Source organism: Musa acuminata, chromosome BXJ2-5, assembly GCF_036884655.1.
Source record: "Musa acuminata AAA Group cultivar baxijiao chromosome BXJ2-5, Cavendish_Baxijiao_AAA, whole genome shotgun sequence".
NCBI lineage: Eukaryota > Viridiplantae > Streptophyta > Magnoliopsida > Zingiberales > Musaceae > Musa > Musa acuminata.
In genome coordinates, this window is record NC_088342.1 from 43,067,380 (window position 1) to 43,088,881 (window position 21,502).

The 21,502-nt window shown below is 40.3% G+C and overlaps 2 protein-coding genes across 9 annotated transcripts; one reads left to right on the top strand and one right to left on the bottom strand.

Annotated features, from left to right (window-relative positions):
- Positions 1–1,192: 1,192 nt before the first annotated feature.
- LOC103985554 (protein ENHANCED DISEASE RESISTANCE 2-like) lies at positions 1,193–4,393 on the bottom strand. Of its 3 annotated transcripts, none has more exons than XM_009403287.3 (2): positions 3,277–4,393; positions 1,193–1,508 (listed from the first exon to the last, which is right to left on the bottom strand). In XM_009403287.3, the coding sequence occupies exons 1-2, from the start codon at positions 4,376–4,378 to the stop codon at positions 1,492–1,494; spliced, it is 1,119 nt and encodes a 372-aa protein (XP_009401562.2). In that variant the 5' UTR covers positions 4,379–4,393; the 3' UTR covers positions 1,193–1,491. The 3 variants fall into 3 exon arrangements, with proteins under 3 accessions (XP_009401562.2, XP_064965691.1, XP_064965692.1); XM_065109619.1 differs by having other exon boundaries at positions 1,193–2,122; XM_065109620.1 differs by lacking the exon at positions 1,193–1,508 and adding an exon at positions 1,515–2,127.
- Positions 4,394–10,101: 5,708 nt separating this feature from the next.
- Positions 10,102–21,101, top strand: LOC135585542 (WRKY transcription factor WRKY51-like). 6 transcript variants are annotated; one of them, XR_010487126.1, is made up of 6 exons: positions 10,102–11,005; positions 11,126–11,251; positions 11,337–11,467; positions 13,526–13,949; positions 14,034–14,160; positions 17,270–21,101. XR_010487126.1 is itself a non-coding variant. In XM_065109621.1 (3 exons), exons 1-3 carry the CDS (start codon positions 10,314–10,316, stop codon positions 11,464–11,466), a joined length of 948 nt encoding a protein of 315 aa, XP_064965693.1. In that variant the 5' UTR covers positions 10,102–10,313; the 3' UTR covers positions 11,467–11,765. The 6 variants fall into 6 exon arrangements, 1 of the variants encoding a protein (XP_064965693.1); XR_010487127.1 differs by having other exon boundaries at positions 20,640–21,097; XR_010487128.1 differs by having other exon boundaries at positions 20,831–21,096.
- Positions 21,102–21,502: the final 401 nt, after the last annotated feature.

The window sequence follows — 21,502 nt, forward strand, 5'->3', positions numbered from 1 at the left end:
AGGATATATGTGGAGTAGATAGGTGGGGGGAGTAAATGGGGCTGCTTGTATGTCTGCCACAGGTCAGCGGAGAGGCGGCAGGGGGGAAAGGACGGTCAGTGAGCACATGAGGCCTCTGCACGGCTTGCTGCAGCTTAACTTGAATGTTGTTGCTATGGTCAACTTTACTCTCTCGTACACAGCCACAGCCACACACACACTCTCTCTCTCTCTATCTCTTCCTCATACACACGCATACTACACTCACCGTCTCTCACAAACAGACGCAACACGCGCACACACTCGCTTTGTCTATCTCTCACAGACACAGGTAGGCACTGACTTCATAACTCGTTCTCTCTCTCCTTCACTCGTACACCCAGTCGGTCACACACACACACACTCTCTCTCTCTCTCTCTCTCTCTCTCACACACACACACACACACACGTATGATTGACTCACAACTCCGTCTGTAGATGACTCCATTTTACTGCCAAATGAAGTTAAGAGGGATGGAGAAGATGGTTGATGACTCCATCAACTTACGTTGGCCATGGATCACTTCATGTTAGTTATCTTTCGTTTACTAAGAAATTGATTAACCATCATATAAACTTCCAAATGAGGGGCCACAATATATTTCAATTCAAAATTGACTGCATTTCCATGAACTTTATCTAAAACCGCACTCACATATGATTTAGATACTCTTCCATAATTTTAAAAGAATTATAATTTAAATTTTTTAAAAAAAAATGTTATAGAAAAAGACAACAGAGTAGAAAATAAAAACGAAGTGAAAACAAGAAGAGAGGAGGAGAAACGAAGTGAAAACAAGAAGAGAGGAGGAGATGGATGAGAAAGCAAAAAAAAAAAAAAGAGATGGATGAGGAAAGGAAAAAATGATGAGAATATTTAGCTTGATCGAAGAATAAGAAAAATCAAGAGCTAAGAAAAATCAAGAGCTTATAAGTTCATGGAGTCACTCATACAATAACACTACGAATATAAAATGTTATTCCATATAAAATCAATATTGAAGACTTCTTCCCAGTTATATATTGTGTCTTCTTTGAAAGAAAAATAGGTCCAGATTGACAGGAAACAAAAAAGAAAACGGCATATTATTTAATGTGAATAAACTTCATAAACCTCAAATTTGCAAGGTGAAGTAACATATTTTGTTTGTGGCAGACATCAACAAACTCTAATGTCAAAGAGGGCGTGAAACAGGACAGGAAATGTGCTTTCCAAGTAAGTTGAAATTACAGATAGCGATTCTACAGCAGAAGCAATAAAGAATGTTCACATCAGTCAGAAGCATGATTATTCTGAATCAAATGAATCGAACAGGAAGTTCATTAAAACAATGAAACTAAGAAGCAGTTGATGATACTGACTGATCATAATATTGTTAAGTTGAAGGATGAAGAAGCCATGACAAGAACCTCAAAAACTTTCAGAAGCTTGGCATGTACATGGGCCATGGAGTGAAGGAAGAATAGCTTTACTATGGAGGGAAATTATCTGCAAAAAGGATGTGTTGAAATATGATGCATCAGTAGAAGAGAGACAAGCTTAGGCAAGTTGAAAATGATTCTCATAAAACTTGAAAGAAAAGAATTTGGCATGCAAGCAAAGTAAATGTTCTTTGCTTGCATTAAGAAGAAAAAAACTGCTTCTTTCCCAACACAGCCATGGGTTCCGGTGCTGCTTCACTAGAAAATGATCAGACTTATTGCATGTGTTCCACATGTATGCACTATACAATCCACTTGCAAGTATATAAGATTTATAGGCCAATGAGGTGCACTGATTGCATAATTGTTTATCTGTCCAGTTCAATATTCTCAAATTCTCATTGTTTCCAGAGCAATATAATAAGATTGTCAGGTTCAAGGCCAGCTCCAACCACAAAAGAACAATCAAGTATCACAAAACAGATTGTACTCCAAGAAATGCATAGGTAAAAGAAACATCTTTAACCAAGAAATATCTAGATTATGCAAGAACATTAAGCAATGCACTTTTTAGTAGACTATGATACTCTTGGATTAAGTTTGGTACAAAGTGACAGCCAAAACCTGCAGAGAGCAGATGCAGAAGCATGGACCACAGGAAACTCCAAGTGGTAGTTCTACCTGCACTGGAAGATTTTTATTCAAAAAAAAAAGCATTTCCCACTGTTAATGGCCAGGAGGAACTCTTACCATGGTCACTGTTGGACAGTTTAAACTATTTGTACAGGGAAAGAAGAAACAATATTTGCATAAAGAAGCACAGTCCTCACAGTGATTGCTAATCTAGTCAGCAAGATTCCGACTTCAAAGAAGTATAATTCTTAGAGCAAGAAAAGAATACTTTTGATTGTATTAACAGAAAAGAATAGATCATGTATAATGTCTTGCAAGCCTCTGTAGCTCCAGTGTCATGGACAAAACTTCATACCATCTCCAATTGCATGGATGACTAGCTTTGTTATGTTTTGAGAGCTTTCTTGCTCACAATATACGTTAAAAAGAAGTGAGTTTAGCATAATCTAATTCTGATAGTTTTACTCCCTCAACTGAATCCCTCTTTCAGTATACCGATGTTGCAGAAATCTATAAGCCAAATGAATCATGAGGGCAAGGCTTGGATGTAGCTGTACTAATTCAATGCATGTTGAGATCTAAATCATAAGCAAAAATACTAGAAAGCATATCAAAGGATCAAAAGAATGACACCAGTGGTCCTTATTCTCGTTCAAGCTCTTTGCTCAGCATTTTACACAAAAAAGGAAACCGACCTAAATCAACTCACACTCGAGTGTTTCCTCTCTTGTATTTCCTTAAACAGGCTAAGATCACCAATCCGCTCTCGTTATCGCTCCAATGGGTTGGTATGTAGGAACGCAAGATTTTTACTACACGCAAAGTATTAGGACTTCAAATATGCAAAGAGAATTGACGGGAGAGAATGCATTCAAAGACCAATTGAGAGCATCCACCGGAAGCACCTAAAGCTAAATGATTCATGAATTTCCAATCCAACAGTAATTTACTACAATAAATAACAGGAAACCTGATTGAGCATCAACATATGAGTGCATTCATTCTTTCCCGCACTTATTGAAGAGAGAAAGCAAGTAACCAAGAAATGTATCAATAGCAGATGAAGACATGAAATCCCCTTCAGCTCCAAGCATCTCTCAGTGACAGATTATTATCTACATAGCCTAAAAAGCTGGGCTTTTTAACACAACATCTAAAAATCGCACCTTTTTCGACAAAGATCAAGAGAAGAGAGCCCTAACCTTCGTCGTCGCCGTCCTTGCCCACCCCCGACCTTGATGGCTTCGCACCCGAGCACCGATCAGGGTGGTGTTGGTGATGGTGGTTGACCTTCGCCGGTCCCCAAAACCCTGTCTTTCCGGCCTCCGTAGCCTTGGGTTTAGTCTCCACATAGGTGGCCGAGCTCATCTCCATCTGCGCCACCCGGACAGCCCCCAGGAGCCGCTCCGGCAGCTCCTCCTCCGCCTGAGCCTCCACCAGGAACCCCATGTCGATGGTGACCGCCGTCACGTAGCCGAGGGCGAGGTGGAGGATGGCATTGGCGATGGCGGAGCTCCCGATGTCGACGTCGATCTCGAGGTAGTTCTCCCCGCGGTGGTAGTTGCAAGTGAGCGCCTTGCCCAGGAGGCAGGCGGCGTGGTTCCCGACGGCGGCCCTCACGATCCATGGGCCCTTCACGATCCGATTCACGATCTTGAACCGCGAGTTCCGGAAGGCATCGTCGCCGTGGACAAAACGGTAGAAGAGGGAGCCCGGCGGGATGGGCTCCTCAGCGGCGAAGTAGAAGACGGCGGAGTGGCACTCGCGGCCGGGGACCTGGAGGTTGACGGCGAAGAGGAAGGCCTTGCGGGCACCGCCGAGGGCTTGGGCGCGGCGGAGGGCCGTGGCGACGCGGTTGTCAGGGCGGCCGAGGACGTCGTCCAGGCGGGAGGCGGATCGGAGCCAGTCGACGCCGGCGGGCTTGAGGAGCCACTCGCCGGAGGGGCACTTCTGGCGGCGGGCGAAGTAGTTGAGGCCGCGGAGGTGGAAGAGATCCCCGGGCGGGGAGGCCCAGCCGTTGGTGCCCGTGTCGAGGTCAACGTGTCGAAGGGACCCGCCCTCGATCGCCTCCTGCCGCCAGTCGTAGCAGGGGTCCTCCGCGGCCCTCGCGGGCTCTGGCGGAGGCGGCTCTCCTCCTCTTTGGCCGGCTGTGTCAGCAGGTTTTTTCGTCGTCGGGCACATCTCCGCCGATGACGCCTTCACCGTCTTCTCCCCCTCCCTCCTCGTCCAACCAAAACGGCAGGCAAATATTTGTAGAAGGCGACGCCGTGTGCTCCGCGATGGGAGCCAAGAACGGCACTTCATATTGCCATCGGAGATCGCATTAATCACGACAAATTACCATTCGTTTGGGATTAGCCGTCTTATGTAAGATAAAAGTCAAGCTTATCCCAAACTTACAGTGTCGCTCAAAAGCTGGGTCCCACCACCAACTGTAGGGTCACGGCTAAAAACTCCCATGAGAAACGCTGATTCGATGATTGCTATTCTGGAGGAGACTTGCGATTGAAGTCCTTGTTACCGAGGAAGCTGAACCCTGTACGGCCCAAACAGCTGAGCGACACCGGCCGACCACTGGCGTCATCTGTCCATCGATTACCACAGAGAGAGAGAGAGAGTGACACGGGAAGCAAGTGGCGAAGCCGGAGATCGGATGTGAAGTAGGACGTACACAACGACAATATTGGCTTACCAGGCTCTGCCACGTTTCCCGCCTCTCGAAGGCAATGGTCAGCTTCTCGACACGCGATGGGAATGAGTTGGTTACGGACTTCTTTACTTCAACTACTACCCACAACATGTTCGACGAAATGACCTTCCCCCACTCAAACTCATGCTATGCGTACTTCCACTGCGCACACGTCTCGACGCAGGCCAAGCGCTGCGTGCGTGCTTCATATGTGGATAAAGAATGCTTGCAGAGCTACACAGCAGATCTGATTTCGGGGATACTGCATCATTTTCTAATTACTGATACAGCTACTGCCTGCAGTGCCGAATACTGTGGATGTTGCAGGTGGATGGTTGCGTATGATGGACTCTTGCGAGTTATTGTGGAGCGGAAGTGGATGATGATGCATCGAACGGGGGTGGAAGAGGACAAAACACCATCACGTCCCTCACATTGATGTGGGTGGTTCCGCTTTCCTCTTGGAAGGCGGTGGTGCGTCTGCTTGTGGCTTTCTGCTGCTTCCTGGGCTGGGAGCCGTGCGGACCGAAACGAGGCGACGCAAACGAGAAAGCTGATAAGACAGGCCTGACAAAGAAAGCGTAGAATTGAGACTGCGATGGAAGAAGAAGAAGAAGAAGAAGGGAGAGTGCTTAATGTGATGGTTGGAGTACTGCGTTGCATTGTGATGGTTGGACGGGAAAGATGAATGGTACTGCTACTGCTGCTACCAAGATCGGCTGGCATGCAGTGGTCACTTCCCTCATGGTCATCACATAACAATTCAATTGGTGGTGCTCTCCAAGCTCTGCACACAGCAATCTTTGACAGCTCCTTGTAGCTTGGACTGGCGTTCTTCAATCACGCCATGAGTGCTTGCTCTCTCTGAAATAAACACAAGCTGGTATCACATCATTGTTCATGAAAAGTAGAACAGTGCAATCGTGCAGACAAGTACGGTGGTCAACATATTGCAAAAGCTCATATACCCCTCTTTGAAGTTGAGCCACAGGAGCTCTTAGATTCTTGGCTTAGTGATGATCTTTAAGACCAGCTGCATGCATCTCATGGATTGCATAAATTGCAACATTAATTACAATAGGAATCAAAAGCATGGAGTCAAGTCATGAACTTTTCTTTGGTTGAAGCAAACTCAAAACAATTGATTATAAGAAGTATATAAGCAAGGGATGACTTGTTGACTGTGATCATCTCCCTTGCAAAGCAAACCTGAAGCTAACATACTGCAGCATCATCCAAATGAGTATTGTTAATCAAAGCTACTGTTCAACCCATTTGTTGATAAAGGAAAGTACTTTCTTTCTTTCACTTAACATGACTTTTCATAGGAAGAACATGCAAATTCACTAGCTGTAAAAGTTATAAGGTAAATAAAAGAGTATCATGATACTTGAAAGCCAAAAGGCAACAAGGAAACTAAGGAATCATGGACCAAAATAATATATAGCAGGGCTTTAATTTCTTTCCAAGGTCTATTTAGAGGCAGATAGAAACAATGAACTCTTTTCACCATGCTACTCTAAATAAATAGAGCACAATCTCTTGAAGAAAACACACACATATATATATATACATATTGTTACAGGTAGTCAAACTTAGTAAGGGTCCTTCCGGCCATGATATGGTTCTTCTCTCTCCTCTCTCTCTCTCTCTCTCTCTCTCTCTCTCTCTCTCTCTAGATACTTATATTTCATCTCGAGAATTCTACTCCCAATATTTCTCAGCTAACTTGAGCATTCGAGGAACCTTTCACCATGCTTTTATAAGTCAATTCAAGTCCTCTATCCACTTTTAACATAGGACTAAATTAAGACTGTTATAATTCAGCTCTTGAGATAATAAGACCTGAACAGCTGAAGGAGAAGTAGCAATTTAGCTGTTGATGTTCCCTCACTGCTGCTTCTTGATGCCAGGAAATCTTCTTGGATTGGTTCATGATACCTTTTACAACAAATGGGACCTAAGATTGTTGCAACTTGAAGGCAGGAATTCTTCTTAGATTGCTTCATGGTACGTTGCACAAGAAATGGAGCCTTAGATTCTTGAAAGTGAGTGTGGATCAAGAGATGAATGATGGATATGGTGGAAAGTGGAGAAGACAGTGGTCAAGAAAAAGGCTAAAAGCTCCAAAGATGGCATTGCTTGTAAGCCAAAATGTAGACCACTGAGCTGAGCTGTGGCGATTGGTGGGTCACTCAACCACATGGACAGCCTATGCCACTGACACAACTATTCTTCCTAATGCTGACCATGTCCTTGCTAATCTATCATCTGAGAGTTTACTGCATCATTGAATTAGGTAAATGGCTTAGACTAATCAAGCATAAAGGCATGTCCAAGAAGAAGAAGAAGAATAAGAGATGCTGGTATGTTGGATGTCTGTGTTGATGATGACGGATGCCTCTGTTGATTCACAGTGCAGGGTTGTCCTCTGTGGTATTATGAATTGGAAGCTGCATTAGAATGCACTTGATCATCATGTGCTGTTGTCTCCAGGAATCTCATCCCTTCCATGTTGATTTCCCTTCTCATGGACATGTTAATGTCCACAAATCTTTGGCTGCAGTCTTTCACTGAGAGAATTTTCTACAACTTGATGACACTCATCCAGAGGAAGTACAGAAGCTGTTTTCTTCAAGTGTTTACAGATCGAAGTCATGAGATTACTCCCACATTACTGCAATGAAAAGAAGAACCTGTGCATTGTAGCTTGAATCTATTACATCTATTTGCTTCAATACATACATACATTATATATATATATAATTTCACCCCAACAACAGAGAAAAAGATGAAGACCATGAAATCATTCACGTCCATGCACAAGAAGAAAGAAGAAATCAGAAGAAACAAGGAAATAAGCTACAGTAGACGTAACCACTCCACGCAGGATTTCTTCTTGAGAGGGAGGGCGAGAAAGATGGAGGTGAGATCACAAGGCACGTCGTAAAAGCCATTTGGTGGAGCCTCCACCGTCCGCTTTGCAGGTCTCCGCTTTCTCGGGGCGGGCGGGCACACGACGGCCGGCCTCAGCGTGTGTTCCTCCGCCACCGGTGTCACGCACTCTTCCTCTTCGCCGTCCTTCGTTCTTGGACCGCCTTCCACGGGTTTTTCTTGTATCAAGGAGGACGTCTTTATAGCCGGAAGCAAAGGCAATTCGCCCACGACGACTACCTCAAATCCCATGGACGCGAGAACCCGAGGAGGAGGAGGAGGAGGAGGAGAGAACACAAAGACACAAGTCTCTGTGGGGAACAGGAGAGAGAGAGATAGAGGGAAGGACAAGTAGTTAAATAGTCACGTCCATGAAAAGGAAGATGATGATGAGATGATGGAATGATTTGTATGAGGAAGGAGGGCCAGTAGAAAGACAGAAAGGTATCATTTACTGAATGCATGAAAGACTCAGAGGAAGCCTTGGATCACTTTGCTGCTCAACCATGCATGTCTGCTCCTCTATCAATACCATCATCAAAGAAATGAATCAAGCTTGAAGAATACATGCAATCATAGCACTAAACAAGTTGGTGTGGGTGTCTTTAGGGTAAAGCTTGAAGGCCTTGGATCTACAAAGAAAAGCTACCCCAACCACATGGGATTTGTAGGGTTGGAAGGGATTAAGCTTCCCACCGAAGAGTTGTTAATTGCTGCACCCCCTTCTTTACGTCAAAAGGTGGGAAAGATTCTTAGAGATGGCAATGATATCAAACACTTCATGTGGCTACTACCATGCCAAAGAGAAATTTTATATGCAGTGCCTTGTACAGCAGTCAACTCATGGATCTAACTTGAAGAAGGGATTACATGATTAGTTTTATCCTAAGAACACATGGTAGATGCCATCCTCTCCTTGTCACCCACATTATGATGAACCTGAGATAGCAAGGTGGATCACATGAAATGCAGGAAAGCAGAAGAATGAAGAGACTGAGAAGAATGTACATACCAGCCACTTCTAAGCAACTAATTATGGAAACATTTAACTAGGTGTCAAGTTCAATGTTAAGACACACTCTTATACCCTACAGCATAAGAAAAATATTGTGAGAGGAGTCTATGCAACCCTTGAGGACATCAAGAGGTTGGTTGGTGGTGTGTCAATGATCAAAATAATCTATACAATGTTTTTTCAGATACATAGAGAATTTATAAAACAATAGATTATCTTCTTACTTATATAGAAATCTTACCAAAATCTTTTTTTTTTCCTCCAAGCAATCCAATTGAAATAAAGAATATAATGCCAATTTTAATAGAACCAAAGTGAGAAGATGAAGAATTTGATTCCCAATAAAGTAGGAAGATTTCATGGCCTAATTGTATTTTATTACTATGTACTTGCTGACCATACAAATAATTGAATCTTTTAACAGGGTAGTCCATGGGCTTGTTTGAGCATATCAGCCTATTTAAGGCTCATCTGCATAGCAATAAATGAGAGCAAAGGACATATTATTTAATGGCCATACAAATAGTAGAGTGAGACAAGCAACCACAATATCCTAAAATAACTCCCTCCCTTGGAATTTCCAAATTGCATATTTGAATTAATAAAATGGAATTATGTTAAAAAAAGCTATGCCAAATATGGGACAAAATCTTGTAGAATTCTAGTGTAATTTCATTTGTGCATGATGAGATGTTGAGACCATGATGACATTTTAAGTGAATTATTGCTTATAAGACCCATAGGTGATTGCATGTTCAATGCATTGGTTTTGGTTAGATCTCAATCAAGGTTAGGTCAAGCCATTCAATATTAGCTATTCAAATCCCATGTGTACAATTTCTTTTATTTAACATAAATAAATTGAATACATCATCTGGATTACAATCTGCATGATTTTTTTTTATTTTTTAAATATTTTGTAGGTTTATTATAATTTATTGAGAAGTTGAATAAGAGCATGCGGATCAGCAAAAAGGAAGTCAGACAAAGTCTACTCATCGAACGGCTGATAGCGTTTTGAAACCTCGTGATTGGTGAAAGGACTGACGTCGATGTACCACTGCGGCTTTTATTACTCGCAAATACTTTTCTTACTATCAAAAAGACACACGCGATGTCTACCTGCCTTTTTATTGGAGAACGAGAGCTCTGCAGGCAAGCCCCAACCACTACCCAATCACCCAACAGGTAGACGAGGGGATGACAATAAAAGAATATATTGCCTATTTTAATTTATTCTTTTTCTTTTGTATTTTCTTCGTTTTTTAAACACGAAAGACAAGAAATCCACCCTCCCACGTACCTCTGTCTAAAGGTGGGTCCCCCATCAGGTCTACCGTTTCTATTTAGCAGCAACGGAGGTAGGAGCTTTGTCGGGGTAGACGAGAGTGTTGCTGCGAGTTTCGGTCTCAACGGAAGAGAAAACGAGCGATCTTAGCCGTCGGATGGACGTATGGATGGATGGGCACCGTTGACACGAATCTTAACGGTCTCTGTCTTCCTCCTCTCACCCACTATAAAATGTCCCGCTCTTCTCCTTCGTTCGCTCGCTTCGGCTTTGTGTTCTTCTATTCTGATGTTCGCTTACTTATCTGCGAGTGATGGCCGTTGATCTGGTGGGGTACACAAAGATGGACGACCGGATCGCCATCCAGGAGGCGACCGCCGCGGGGCTTCGCTCAATGGAGCACCTCATCCGTCACCTCTCAAACCCCCACCGCCACCAGCAGCAGCAGCTGGACTGCCGCGAGATGGCCGATTTCGCTATTTCCAAGTTCAAGAAGGTCATCGCCATCCTCGACGGCACCGGCCACGCCCGGTTCCGCCGCGGCCCAGTGGCGCCGCTTCCTCTGGCCGAGCCGTCGTTGCCAGCCGCCGCGAAGAGTCTTACCCTCGCGCCGATACCGCTGCGCGTCATCCACCCTCACCACCCGCTCCCGCCGCCTCCCAAGACGACGCTGACCCTCGACTTCACCAGGCCAGTCTCCACCGCTGCGGCTGGCGAGCTGCCCCCGCCCACTCGATATGGCAAGGAGTACTTCAGCATCTCAATGCCGATGACGTCCGCGACGTCCTCGTTCGTGTCGTCCGTCACCCGAGACTGCAGCGTGTCGAACGGCAATCTCGCGCTGTCCTCCCTCCTCCTCCCGCTGCCCGCCGCCGCCTCCGCCAGCAGGCCGCCCCTCTCGTCCGCGCCTAAGCGGCGGTGGCATGAGCACTCTCATGCCCACTCGGATCACGTCGCCGGCAAGAACGCCGTCCCGGGTACTCGCTGCCACTGCTCCAAGAGAAGGTAATCGAGCAGATCCGCTACCTGCTTATGGTAGCAACTCGTGCGCCTGGATCAGCGCTCTAGCTAACCTACGCCGCGGTTGTGCCCCAAACTTAATCACCAGTCTCGTGCATTGAGCAGGAAGCCGCGGGTTAAGCGGACGATACGGGTGCCGGCGGTGGGCTTGAAGGCGGCCGACATCCCGGCCGACGAGTATTCGTGGCGAAAGTACGGGCAGAAGCCCATCAAGGGATCACCTTACCCCAGGCAAGGACTCGTTCTCCGCACGTCCGATCTCGAACCAACGGCCCCAGATTGATCTAACGCCCTCTTCTCCTTTATGGTGTTGCAGGGGTTACTACAAGTGCAGCACCCTGCGGGGTTGCCCGGCAAGGAAGCACGTGGAGCGGGCGCCGGACGACCCCTCGATGCTGATCGTGACCTACGAGGGAGAGCACCGCCACAGTGCCGCCGCCATCTAAGGTCGTCCAATTAATTCCAAGTTCCAATCACGACCGCTCATTCCATATGCATCTTCTTTTACTTCCTTCTTTTCCTGTGATATATTTATGTACAATATTTCCATGTTCCCCAAAGAAATCCGAGAAAATTTTGACCCAATCTGGTGCGGTGGGGTGTAAGTGGGAGCCTGTGATGAGGGTACGGTTTGATGGCGGCATTTTTATTTTTCTTTGTCCGAGTGAGTGGGTGAGATTGGAAGTTGAAGTAGGAACCACAATTAAGAATCTGGTAATAGAGGACTTAAATGGTGGCAGATCAACCCGCACTATCTCACTGTGCAGATAATTGACATGCATCTCAAGGTTGAAGTGATTTAGTGGTTTAATTTGTCACTAGCTGGCTACACAATATCTTTGTTGCTGGAGGGTTATATATTTAAATTTTGCTGGTGAAAAAAATTACATTTGAGATATTATTGGAATCAGGTTTCTGCGTGTGCATGACAAAGGAAAAAGAAATAATTATTTTTTTTAAAAAAGGGAGTCTATTAAGATCTTACAGTTCTACAATAGGACCTGTATAAAGAATGGAGGATCACTCCATAGAATCATGAGAACTTGTGTATGCTGAAAGAATCACATTTATTTTCTACTCTGAGGAGACACTTGATGGTTTAATGATTGTGTGCAATCTAGCAGTCTGGATTTATTCACATATATATGGTGTAAAACATTTTAAGAAAAAAAGATACTCTTAGGAACAAGAAAGAAAATTATTGGCATGAGTAATTTGGGTTCGAAAGGATTCCTTAACAATTACTTGATATAAACTACAAATGTTTGTGAAACCTTTTACGAGGAAACTCTTTGGATAAAATACTTGAAATGGAGAATACTGTAGCACATGCAATGGTTGAGGTGACCATTCTATTAGTGGGACTTGACCTACCTGACCACTACATGTATAGTGGAAGAAGCTTTGATTACTTTGCCAAAACTAATTGGATTTCAATTGGTAGATTTGACATAGATATTGTAGTGTACTATCTAAATTTGACTTGTGCCAACCAAATGAAGACATCGAAGTGTAGAAAAATGTATTCCCGTGCTCACAATTTTCCAACTTGATCTATATGCATAGTTCATGCCCACTAGTTAGTGTCTTTTTCTGGCATGAATTATATATTAATTCTGGTGGGTGGTTGTGGGTCTTGCATGATGATGACTGTAGAGGAAATGCCAATGCCCACTTGCCTTTTCTAGATGAGGAACAAATTCCTATATATATATATATATATATATATATATATATATATATATATATATATATATATATTAATGGCAATACAAATGGATGGCCTAATAGTGTCATAGCGAACTTGAGCATTGTTTTTTATGCTTTTAATTTCTCATTTGGACTGATGGATCCTCAAGAACTTTGATTACCTCCATTGTTAATAAATACAATCGATCATTAAAGTGACGAGGTATTGCTACATAACCATAAAGAAATGTCACAAAAAAAAATTCATAGCAGCTCATGCATGTAATTTTCCCATTATTTTGATTGGCCTTTGATCTCGGTAAGGATGGATAATTTTATACTTTTTAGGATTAAAAAGACTTCTGCCACAACCAACCATAATGCCCAATGTTCCAGCAATTTAGGATCAATTACATAAATCTCATCACCACTATGCTTGTGTAAGAAAAAAATATATGTCAACTATCAGCATAGAAGTGCATATATATTTTATCTGAGATCAGCTACATAGATCATTACTTGCCGTTGAGTTCTATAAAAGATATAATAGTATATATCAGCTATCAGCTCGAAAGTATATATTTTCAAAGTCATACTAGGAGAAAGAATGTTCTAATTATTCATGGAGCATGCCGAGGTAATGCATGGCAAGTCTTGTAGAAAATTAAAGAACAAAACATGAAATACCTAATATTACTGTAGTGATTTTGAAGATAATAATTCTTTACCAGCAACACAATAGGATACTAATTCTTTGCTACTGTTGCGGTTCTTGTTTGTATAACTTATTTATTTTTTTCTGTTCAAAATGACCAGAATACAGTGCTTTATGGGTGGATATCATGACTTTGTTAGGGTATTGACAACTGTGTTATTGACTAAGGTTGAGATTATTGCGGAAGAAAGCTGAAATAGTATAATTACAAGATAGAGTCAGGCATCTCCTTATGAACCCAAGATGGTCTTTGGCTTCTGCTGGGTGGCCCTGTCATTGCATGCACTTGGGAGGAAGCAAAACAGTCTTCCATGCACTTGCAGCAGAGCGACAAAGCTACTCGTGTTTCCACAAGTTCTCCATGGATTATGATTGCAGATGCATGGAAAAGTATTCCACCTGTGTTTTTTATGCAAGAGCTGATCAAATGCATATGGGAGAAACAATTCTGCACTGTGGCATCACCAGGGTATGACCCACTCTGGAACGAGAGGTCGAATGGTTTCAACCTCATAGGCAGGGAAGGTATTCAAAGATACTGCACCTCGTTTCTGATTGCTGCTGTAGTTGTTTACAATGAGCTGTGTAACTGTATGATTGCTGCTGCAGGTTTACAAAGAAACAAGAGATCAAATGGTTTCAACTTCACAGGCAGGGAATGGATTCAAATGAACTGTTCTGGTTGCTGCTGCAATTTATTTTTGTTGGATGGAGCTCAATAACAGACGTCTAAGAGGTCTCATTTCTTCTTTCTAACGTTAGCGTCACTTTCAATGAGATATTGCATGTCTATGTCAATTTGCTTCTATTTAATTAATGCTATTCTGGCTGCAGTTCCTTCTTGTGTTTTGCACTTGTCTCATCTCACCTACTAAAAGAAAAGGTATCTTTGCAGTCTTCCCAGTCAATGAAAACATGTTTATCTTGTTGAGACCTTCCAATTAGTGTCTTGTCCCCTGGAAGATTCATACAATGCTGGGCCCATATGACATCAAAACCTTGCCAACCTAGTGCCAGAAAACACAGGAAATCATGGACAGCCCCTTTAAGAAGTTTGATGACAATGGATAAGTAGGCGTAGGTCTTGACAAGTTTCACAACTTGCCCACTGTTTTTCCATGGTTGCCTGTCCTTTTCTGCCACCCAATTAATTTGGTCATCCCTATTGGATTTGACCTTAGGTTTCCAAGAGCTGTGTTGCAATTTTTCATTTTTTTCTAATGCTTAAGAAGTATTAACATGAATCCAGCAAATAAACTGGTGGATTCAGATTAAAAATTGACAGCTCTAATTAAGTAGAATCATGGATTTTCTTTTTTAATACAGTAGTGTTCATCAAATAAGGAATTTTGAATCTTATATCTTGATATATGTGGCACTTATTTTATTGTAACATTTATCAGTAATGCTTCTATTTAGTGTTGGGATGGGTGGAAACCACCTACAGTATCTTCCTGTTGCAATATATGCCAGGTGCATGTCTTTTTCTTGAACCTTAAAAGTCAAAATAGGGAGAGGTTATTGGGCAAAGCAAACAAGAATCTTTCTCAGTCTTAGAAACTTTATTTGCTTATAACAAAACTAGTAAAATCCAAAACCAAAATCACATGGTCAATATTCACAAAAAAAGTATTCATAAATTTTGGATGATTTGTAATAATTCTGTGAAAAAGAATAGAATTACAAGTCATGGAAAGCATTAGACTACTTATTAACTATTTTACATAATTATAAAATATAGGAATCAGATTTTTTGAGTATTTGCCTTATATATGATTTTCTTTCTTAGGTTTCTCCACCAAAAACATATGTAAAATTATGAATGCATCCATAAAAAAGATGAGCTTTGCTAGCAAAATTTCAATCAACTAAAACTTCCACAATTACAATTCAACTAAAATAAATTAAAAGAAAAAAGATGAAAAAATTGTTGGATCAACTTACGAATAATTTTGATCATAAAATCTTATATGTGACATCCATCTTTAGAATTTTTTGGATTTTTAATCATAAAGGTTAATATCTATTGTTTGATAGTCAATTTTACTTTTCAAGTTTACAATTTTTTTTCCAAGAGAAGTTTACGATCATGCAGATGACAATCAACATTGTAAATCATTGATGTGATAGGTTAATATATTTATAAGAAACCTTATCAATAGCTTGGGCTATAGAGTTCATGAATGATTTGTGATGGGACACCATGCAAGTTCATTGTCCAGATTCATTTTATTTCCACTCCATCCATGCTGAACATTGAATTCTGTTCCGAAAAACAATATGATTTTGGTGTTTATATTTGTTTAATTCAAAGAGCAAAAATGAGGAATTAGTGTATTACCCAGAGGACTCCTTATATGCACCTTATATACAACACACCTACAAAATGATCGGGCATTTGGATGATGTCTCTTAAATGTCATTAAGTGAGCCCATTAATGCTTCAGTTGGACCGTTGTGCTATCATAACTGTGCTATGATTGAATGGTAGAACTATTTTATAAGAATCCCCATTGATAATAATTTTAATATGCAATATACTTCTATAATATAATTAAAATACAATCACAAGGGTTATCTTACCATCTTCTTATTCTTCATTTTACCTCCAAAACTTTTTTTTCGAAACAATATTATATCATTCAAGAGTGTGGGCTTTAGTATAATGCTAGGGTCGTTCATTTGGGAGATCATAATCTGAGTTACGGAAACAGTCTCTATATTTAGAAGGTTGCATACATTAACCATTTCCTAGACCTTAAATTAACGGGAGCTACATGCACTAAGTATGAGACATAGGATTAAATGAGCTATCAACATTAGTCATTGCAATTGTTTTGCATAATATAGAGAAAATTTGATTTGGTGGTCGGGATATTGATAATTATTTTTGTTGAGCCATAAAACCCAAAGTAAATTTTTAAGAAGTCTCTAATTGTCAAAGCTAGACTCTCTCACTCCAATTGTCAAAGAACATAAATTAAGGAAGATTAAGGTTCAAATTTGTTCTAAAACGTTCCCAGAGTATGTGAGCATAGACACACTCAAAGAAGATATAATTTGGAGAATCAGATTAGAGTTTTAATGGTAATTATATCTTGGATTCCTAAGCCTCCCAAATAGTTACATATCCTAACTAATAATATCATATTTCTTTTTTTAAAATCATTTTCATTCCAATAGAACTCCCTTGGCAACCAACCATCTTCCTAATAATTTTGTAAGACACCCAATTATTTAAAAGAATATAAGTAGGAAAGGAATTAAGAACAAAATCGATCCTGACAACTTTACCAAGCTATCGTAGACAAATCTTTTTCAGCCATCACACTTTAATATCTCTCAGGTAATCTACCAAAGGAAAATACAAATTTGGTGTTTGATCAACCGGTCACAATTTGGTGGTTAATCATACCTGGGATCTACTGGGTATGTTTCCACTTGTCGGATCGACATGGCAAGAATTCTCAGCTCATGATTGGGCAAGTCTTCTTGGAAAATGCTTTGGGTGGAATCAAATTTGCTAAACATCATGTGTACAATGTTAAATTTTGCATGTACTTGTACCAAACATGATACAGTGTGACCCTTGGTGTCATTAGGCTTGTATAGAGGCTTTAAATGATTAAAATAGCCAGTATTTGTTCAGTTGATATCTTTGTTACATCGGTCAGTCTCCGATGGGTTTATATGTGGATGACAGTATCTAAACAGAGTTAGCCTAGACAGGAGTTGTTTTCACTTTTTGTTGTGCTTGTTTTCTTTTTCTTCTTTTCCTGTATGGTGGACAGAGTCCATCTTTCATCAAATGCCATGATCAAGTTTTCCTTCTACCTGATGGCTAGATGAAAGCCCACTTTGCTATGAAGGATTGTTGATGGCGTCATGAGTACTTGGAAGTATTGTTGATTAGTGAAACTGTTGTGTACGGAAGAGTACAATATCAAGAAGTTCCAAATCTATCAGGTCGAGTATAGACTATATTCTTGTGACTTGCTCTATATTATTTCTCTTTTGCACAGAATAAATTGCAAAGACAGATTTGATCCCAATACCTTATTATCAACATCAAGGGCTTTACCAACTAACTAGGAGAGTCGATCCGACTTATGACTTATGAGAGCCACGTGTTGTACTTTTGAATCTTGGAACAAATTGAAGATAATGAGTCCCACTTATGGGAGCTCTTTTGGGGAAGTATATAGCAAGCAAACCTTTGAGGTCCAATGCTTAAGAACAAACTTCCTTCTTCCTCCCCTTTGAGGAGTCTTCTTGATGCCTTGCTTCTTCCTCCCCTCTAAGAAGGATCTTATCAATTTGGATGGATCGAAGAGTTCAGCTCATCTCCTTCTCGCTTAGTTGCTTGTGATGGATCTTATCAATTTCAAAGATCATTATGAAGTTGAATATTTTCTTTCAAGTATTTGCTATCCATAAGGTTGCTCCTTTGCAACATTAGAGGATGGGTACTGGTACAACAGTAAGCTGCTTCTTTGCACCTTGAGAGATTAGGGTTTAAATCACGGAAATAACCTTTTCATATTTAGAGATAAGACTGTGTATATTGATTCTTTCCTGATCCTGCATTAATGGAAGCCTTATGCACTGGGTACATACACCCTCTATGCTCATTTGCTATCCATAACAACCATAAATATATCCCATTCAAGTAACAAGTTTGAGAATAAATATAACTAGAATAATGCTAAGACTCCTCAAAGCACCCACAACTATGTTTGTCTTTTGTATATAATATATATCCTCCTGCTCACTAAATAGGAATTACAACTCCTGATTTCTCCAAGTTTATTTCAGCAAAATCTTTCCCAAACTCCCAAACCATTGAGATATACTACCAAGTTGAGCTTGGGTAATAGGATTCTTATATCAAGAAACAATGCAAATGCATATACAGTGTAACAGTGGAGACAAGATTTATACGGTTTGATTACTTTTGCCTAAATCTATGCAGAAATACTCAAATATTTTATTGCCAGAATGATAAAATACAAAAAGGAAGAAAATTCCATTTTGAGTTAACTCAAATCAAGCTCTAATGTTCCTTGGACACCATATGATAAAAAATTATGACCACTTAATCTATTAGAAAAATACCTTAAGAGTTTATAGAATGTGTATCTTTAACTTCACATCCATACTAAAATTTTAGGATGCTCAGAGTACTTATAGACCAATCAACCATTGAATTTTAAAGTATTCTTTTGAAGTCTTTCCAAACTTAAATTCTTTTCCTCCAAGTAACTTATCCTCCAAAAAATATAATTTTGACTAAGGATTAAAAAAATATTGACCAATTATAATAGTAAGTATTTTCCTGTCTTGAGTTCCATTTATCATGAGTAGCTAAAATGATTTTGAAATCTTTGACAAGCTTATTACAATAACTTTTAGCCACAAAACTCTTCCATGACGGATATCACAGAGTTTGAAGCTATGCTACTCCCAGCTCTTCCTGCTCAAGCTATATCAGGTGTTGCTATGAAGAACAATGAAGAGCTCTCTCTACTTAGCTATGCAGTCAATTATCGTTTGATATTTTTGGGAAATAATTTTCAGCATTATGCATTATGCAAAACAATTTGTTAAGTTCTTTATCATTTTGCAGTACTTTCCATTTCTCATCCCAATAAACTGTTGAAAAGTAATTTATAATTGCTACTGGTGTTAGTGGCCTTAATTCTTCTTTTTGACATTTGACTAGCGACCATGTTTTATACTCATTGTTCCTTGTTTGTTAAGTCAAGTAGTGTCCAAAGATCTCACTGTAGTTAAAGTGGTGATACATGTTCTAGTTTATTTTGAAGCACTAATTGTGTAGTGTCTAAAATTAATCTTTCCACTAATGGAGTGGAAACACAATTAGTTGTAAAGCGAGGTAGTTGAGTTGTAAAGCCTATCGATATATACCTTGGGTCATGAATCATGTATTGGGGTTTGACAAACTTAGGTCAATCGATGTAGGTTCTTGAAGAGTTCATCGGTCTTGTTGAGTAATGTAATGGATGTGAAAACACAATTTTCTTTCGAAGAATAGTAGACTCTTGAGATGGTCACTATCTTTGATCAATCAAGATTTGACAATCGAAACCTTAAATGGTGGAATAGTCTCTTTCTTTATCTCAGTATAGAGTAGCTAGGAATGGTGTTTAAGGGTCACTTTCAAGGATTGCTTTTTTGGAGTCCCATGTAGGTTTAGTTGTTGTCATTCGATTATCAATGCTAGTGCTAAGGGCTGTTAGTGAGTGTCGTTAGACACAAGGTGTTGTTAGGGAGAGTTGTCTCCTTGGTGTAATATAAGATGAAAGGTCAAAGGTAATCTTTGTAAATTCAATTCTAATTGTTTTTCAATAGAGGCACTCACTTAAGTCGAATTTGATCATTCAAATCTTCCTTGACAAAAGCACCTGAAATAATATCGCAAGCATATATCGAGTATAAAGACAAGACCTCCAACCAAGAATGAAATTCTTAGTTGTTCAAAGACATTAATTGTGTGAAGCGAATAAGACAAATTGGCATCTGAAAGGTTTTTAGCCTTACATATTTGAGAATCCTCATGGTCCTCTCTTAAACTCCAGAACAAAGCTTAAAAAAAATAGAGAAAGAATCAACCACACTCTATACCCCAAATACCAATGAGAATATGACTATCAAAGTTTTGTCATCTTGGATATGACAACTATTAAATGCAACATCTCATATTAACAAAATATCTAAAAAGAATATTTCGTCATTTAAGCATTTAATCTTCTGTAACCTATTGTGGTTACAAAATAAGTGTAATATGGAGGCTTCTTCAACTATGCTCTATGGACTTTTTCCTTTCAGAATAAATAGGACATTATTGAATACAAACAGGGATAGAGTTTTTCAATAAACCATCTATAGGAGGATCATGAAAGTTAGACCTTAATGACTCAAGAAAGATTTATCTCTTGACCAAGTGATCCAATAGGCTCGGATAGAATTATTTTGCTTCAACTCCCAGATTACACTTTCTGTTGGATCACACCTTGTCTCAGGATAGAGGACTTCATCATTCATAGACATGAATTTTAAGAATAGCCTATTTCTTCTGGCTGTTTGCAGCTTGACATTAGATCTTTTACTGCTTGTTAAATTAGAAAATGATCAGCTCTTGTAATCTTTGTTTGCCTGACAGAAACAAGATGTGCTGATTTATGTTATAAACAGGAGTTCCCATGGTTCTTACTTGGCATCCTGCAAACCCATATGCTTTCAAGATTGAGTTACTACTGGTGATGGATGCAAGAGTCTTCTAAAGATTGAAGTCATAAACATGAAGCTTTGCACTTCCAAATTCTTCACCTTGGACCATCTGCTAATTGACTTTTTGATACTAACTCTTTCTGCTGTTGGTGCAGGTACTGCTGCTACATCTCTCTTAATAAATGCATTAGCTTTTTGGTGTTTGACTCTACAAAAGGTCAAATCAATTTCTTGGTAGAGGCCACCTCTGCCACTTATGAAGACATCCCAACCACTTTTATGGCACAAAACAATCATTCAGCACAAGCGATAGGGAGAGTCTGTTGAGGTCATTAAGTGCGAACCAGTAAGCTGTAAATAAATACTGCATGTTAACAGTGTGCTGATGAATGAGGTAATGCAGGCTAAAGGTAGCATCGGTTACTGTCTTTTTCTCACAACTCATGAGATTTGATTGGGTTATGCTTGTGTTGGCATTTGCTCCATATGGCACATAATTTATTCTGCTAACTCTGAAGGATATTTGCAAGCTGAGGTACTATTTGGGAGACAAGTAACACATAAGCAACTTTAATTGATAGTCGTGCATTATGATCGACCTATTTATCATCATCAGGAAACCAACAAATCAACCTTAGAAACCAAATCTACAAGCAAAGGAATCATTTAATTTACACAAGTGCCATATATGATCACACCAGACCCATTTGGTGATGCTTGTTTCCTGGAGAATTGCATGACAACTTTCTTTTACTGGGTGGTGATAGGTTAGAGCAGCTCTTGGTGTAGTTGACTTCAGCTCAATTACATCACAGAAGAAGAATAAG

What these genes read in the sequence shown, in the direction of transcription:
- LOC103985554 (XM_065109619.1), bottom strand. Translation starts at nt 4,378, where the DNA reads ATGAAGTGCCGTTCTTGGCTCCCATCGCGGAGCACACGGCGTCGCCTT. An exon ending in CAAGGACGGCGACGACGAAG is followed by an intron (nt 2,123 to 3,276) that starts GTTAGGGCTCTC and finishes CTTCCAGTGCAG; the next exon opens with GTAGAACTACCACTTGGAGT.
- LOC135585542 (XM_065109621.1), top strand. Translation starts at nt 10,314, where the DNA reads ATGGCCGTTGATCTGGTGGGGTACACAAAGATGGACGACCGGATCGCC. An exon ending in TGCCACTGCTCCAAGAGAAG is followed by an intron (nt 11,006 to 11,125) that starts GTAATCGAGCAG and finishes TGCATTGAGCAG; the next exon opens with GAAGCCGCGGGTTAAGCGGA. An exon ending in AAGGGATCACCTTACCCCAG is followed by an intron (nt 11,252 to 11,336) that starts GCAAGGACTCGT and finishes ATGGTGTTGCAG; the next exon opens with GGGTTACTACAAGTGCAGCA.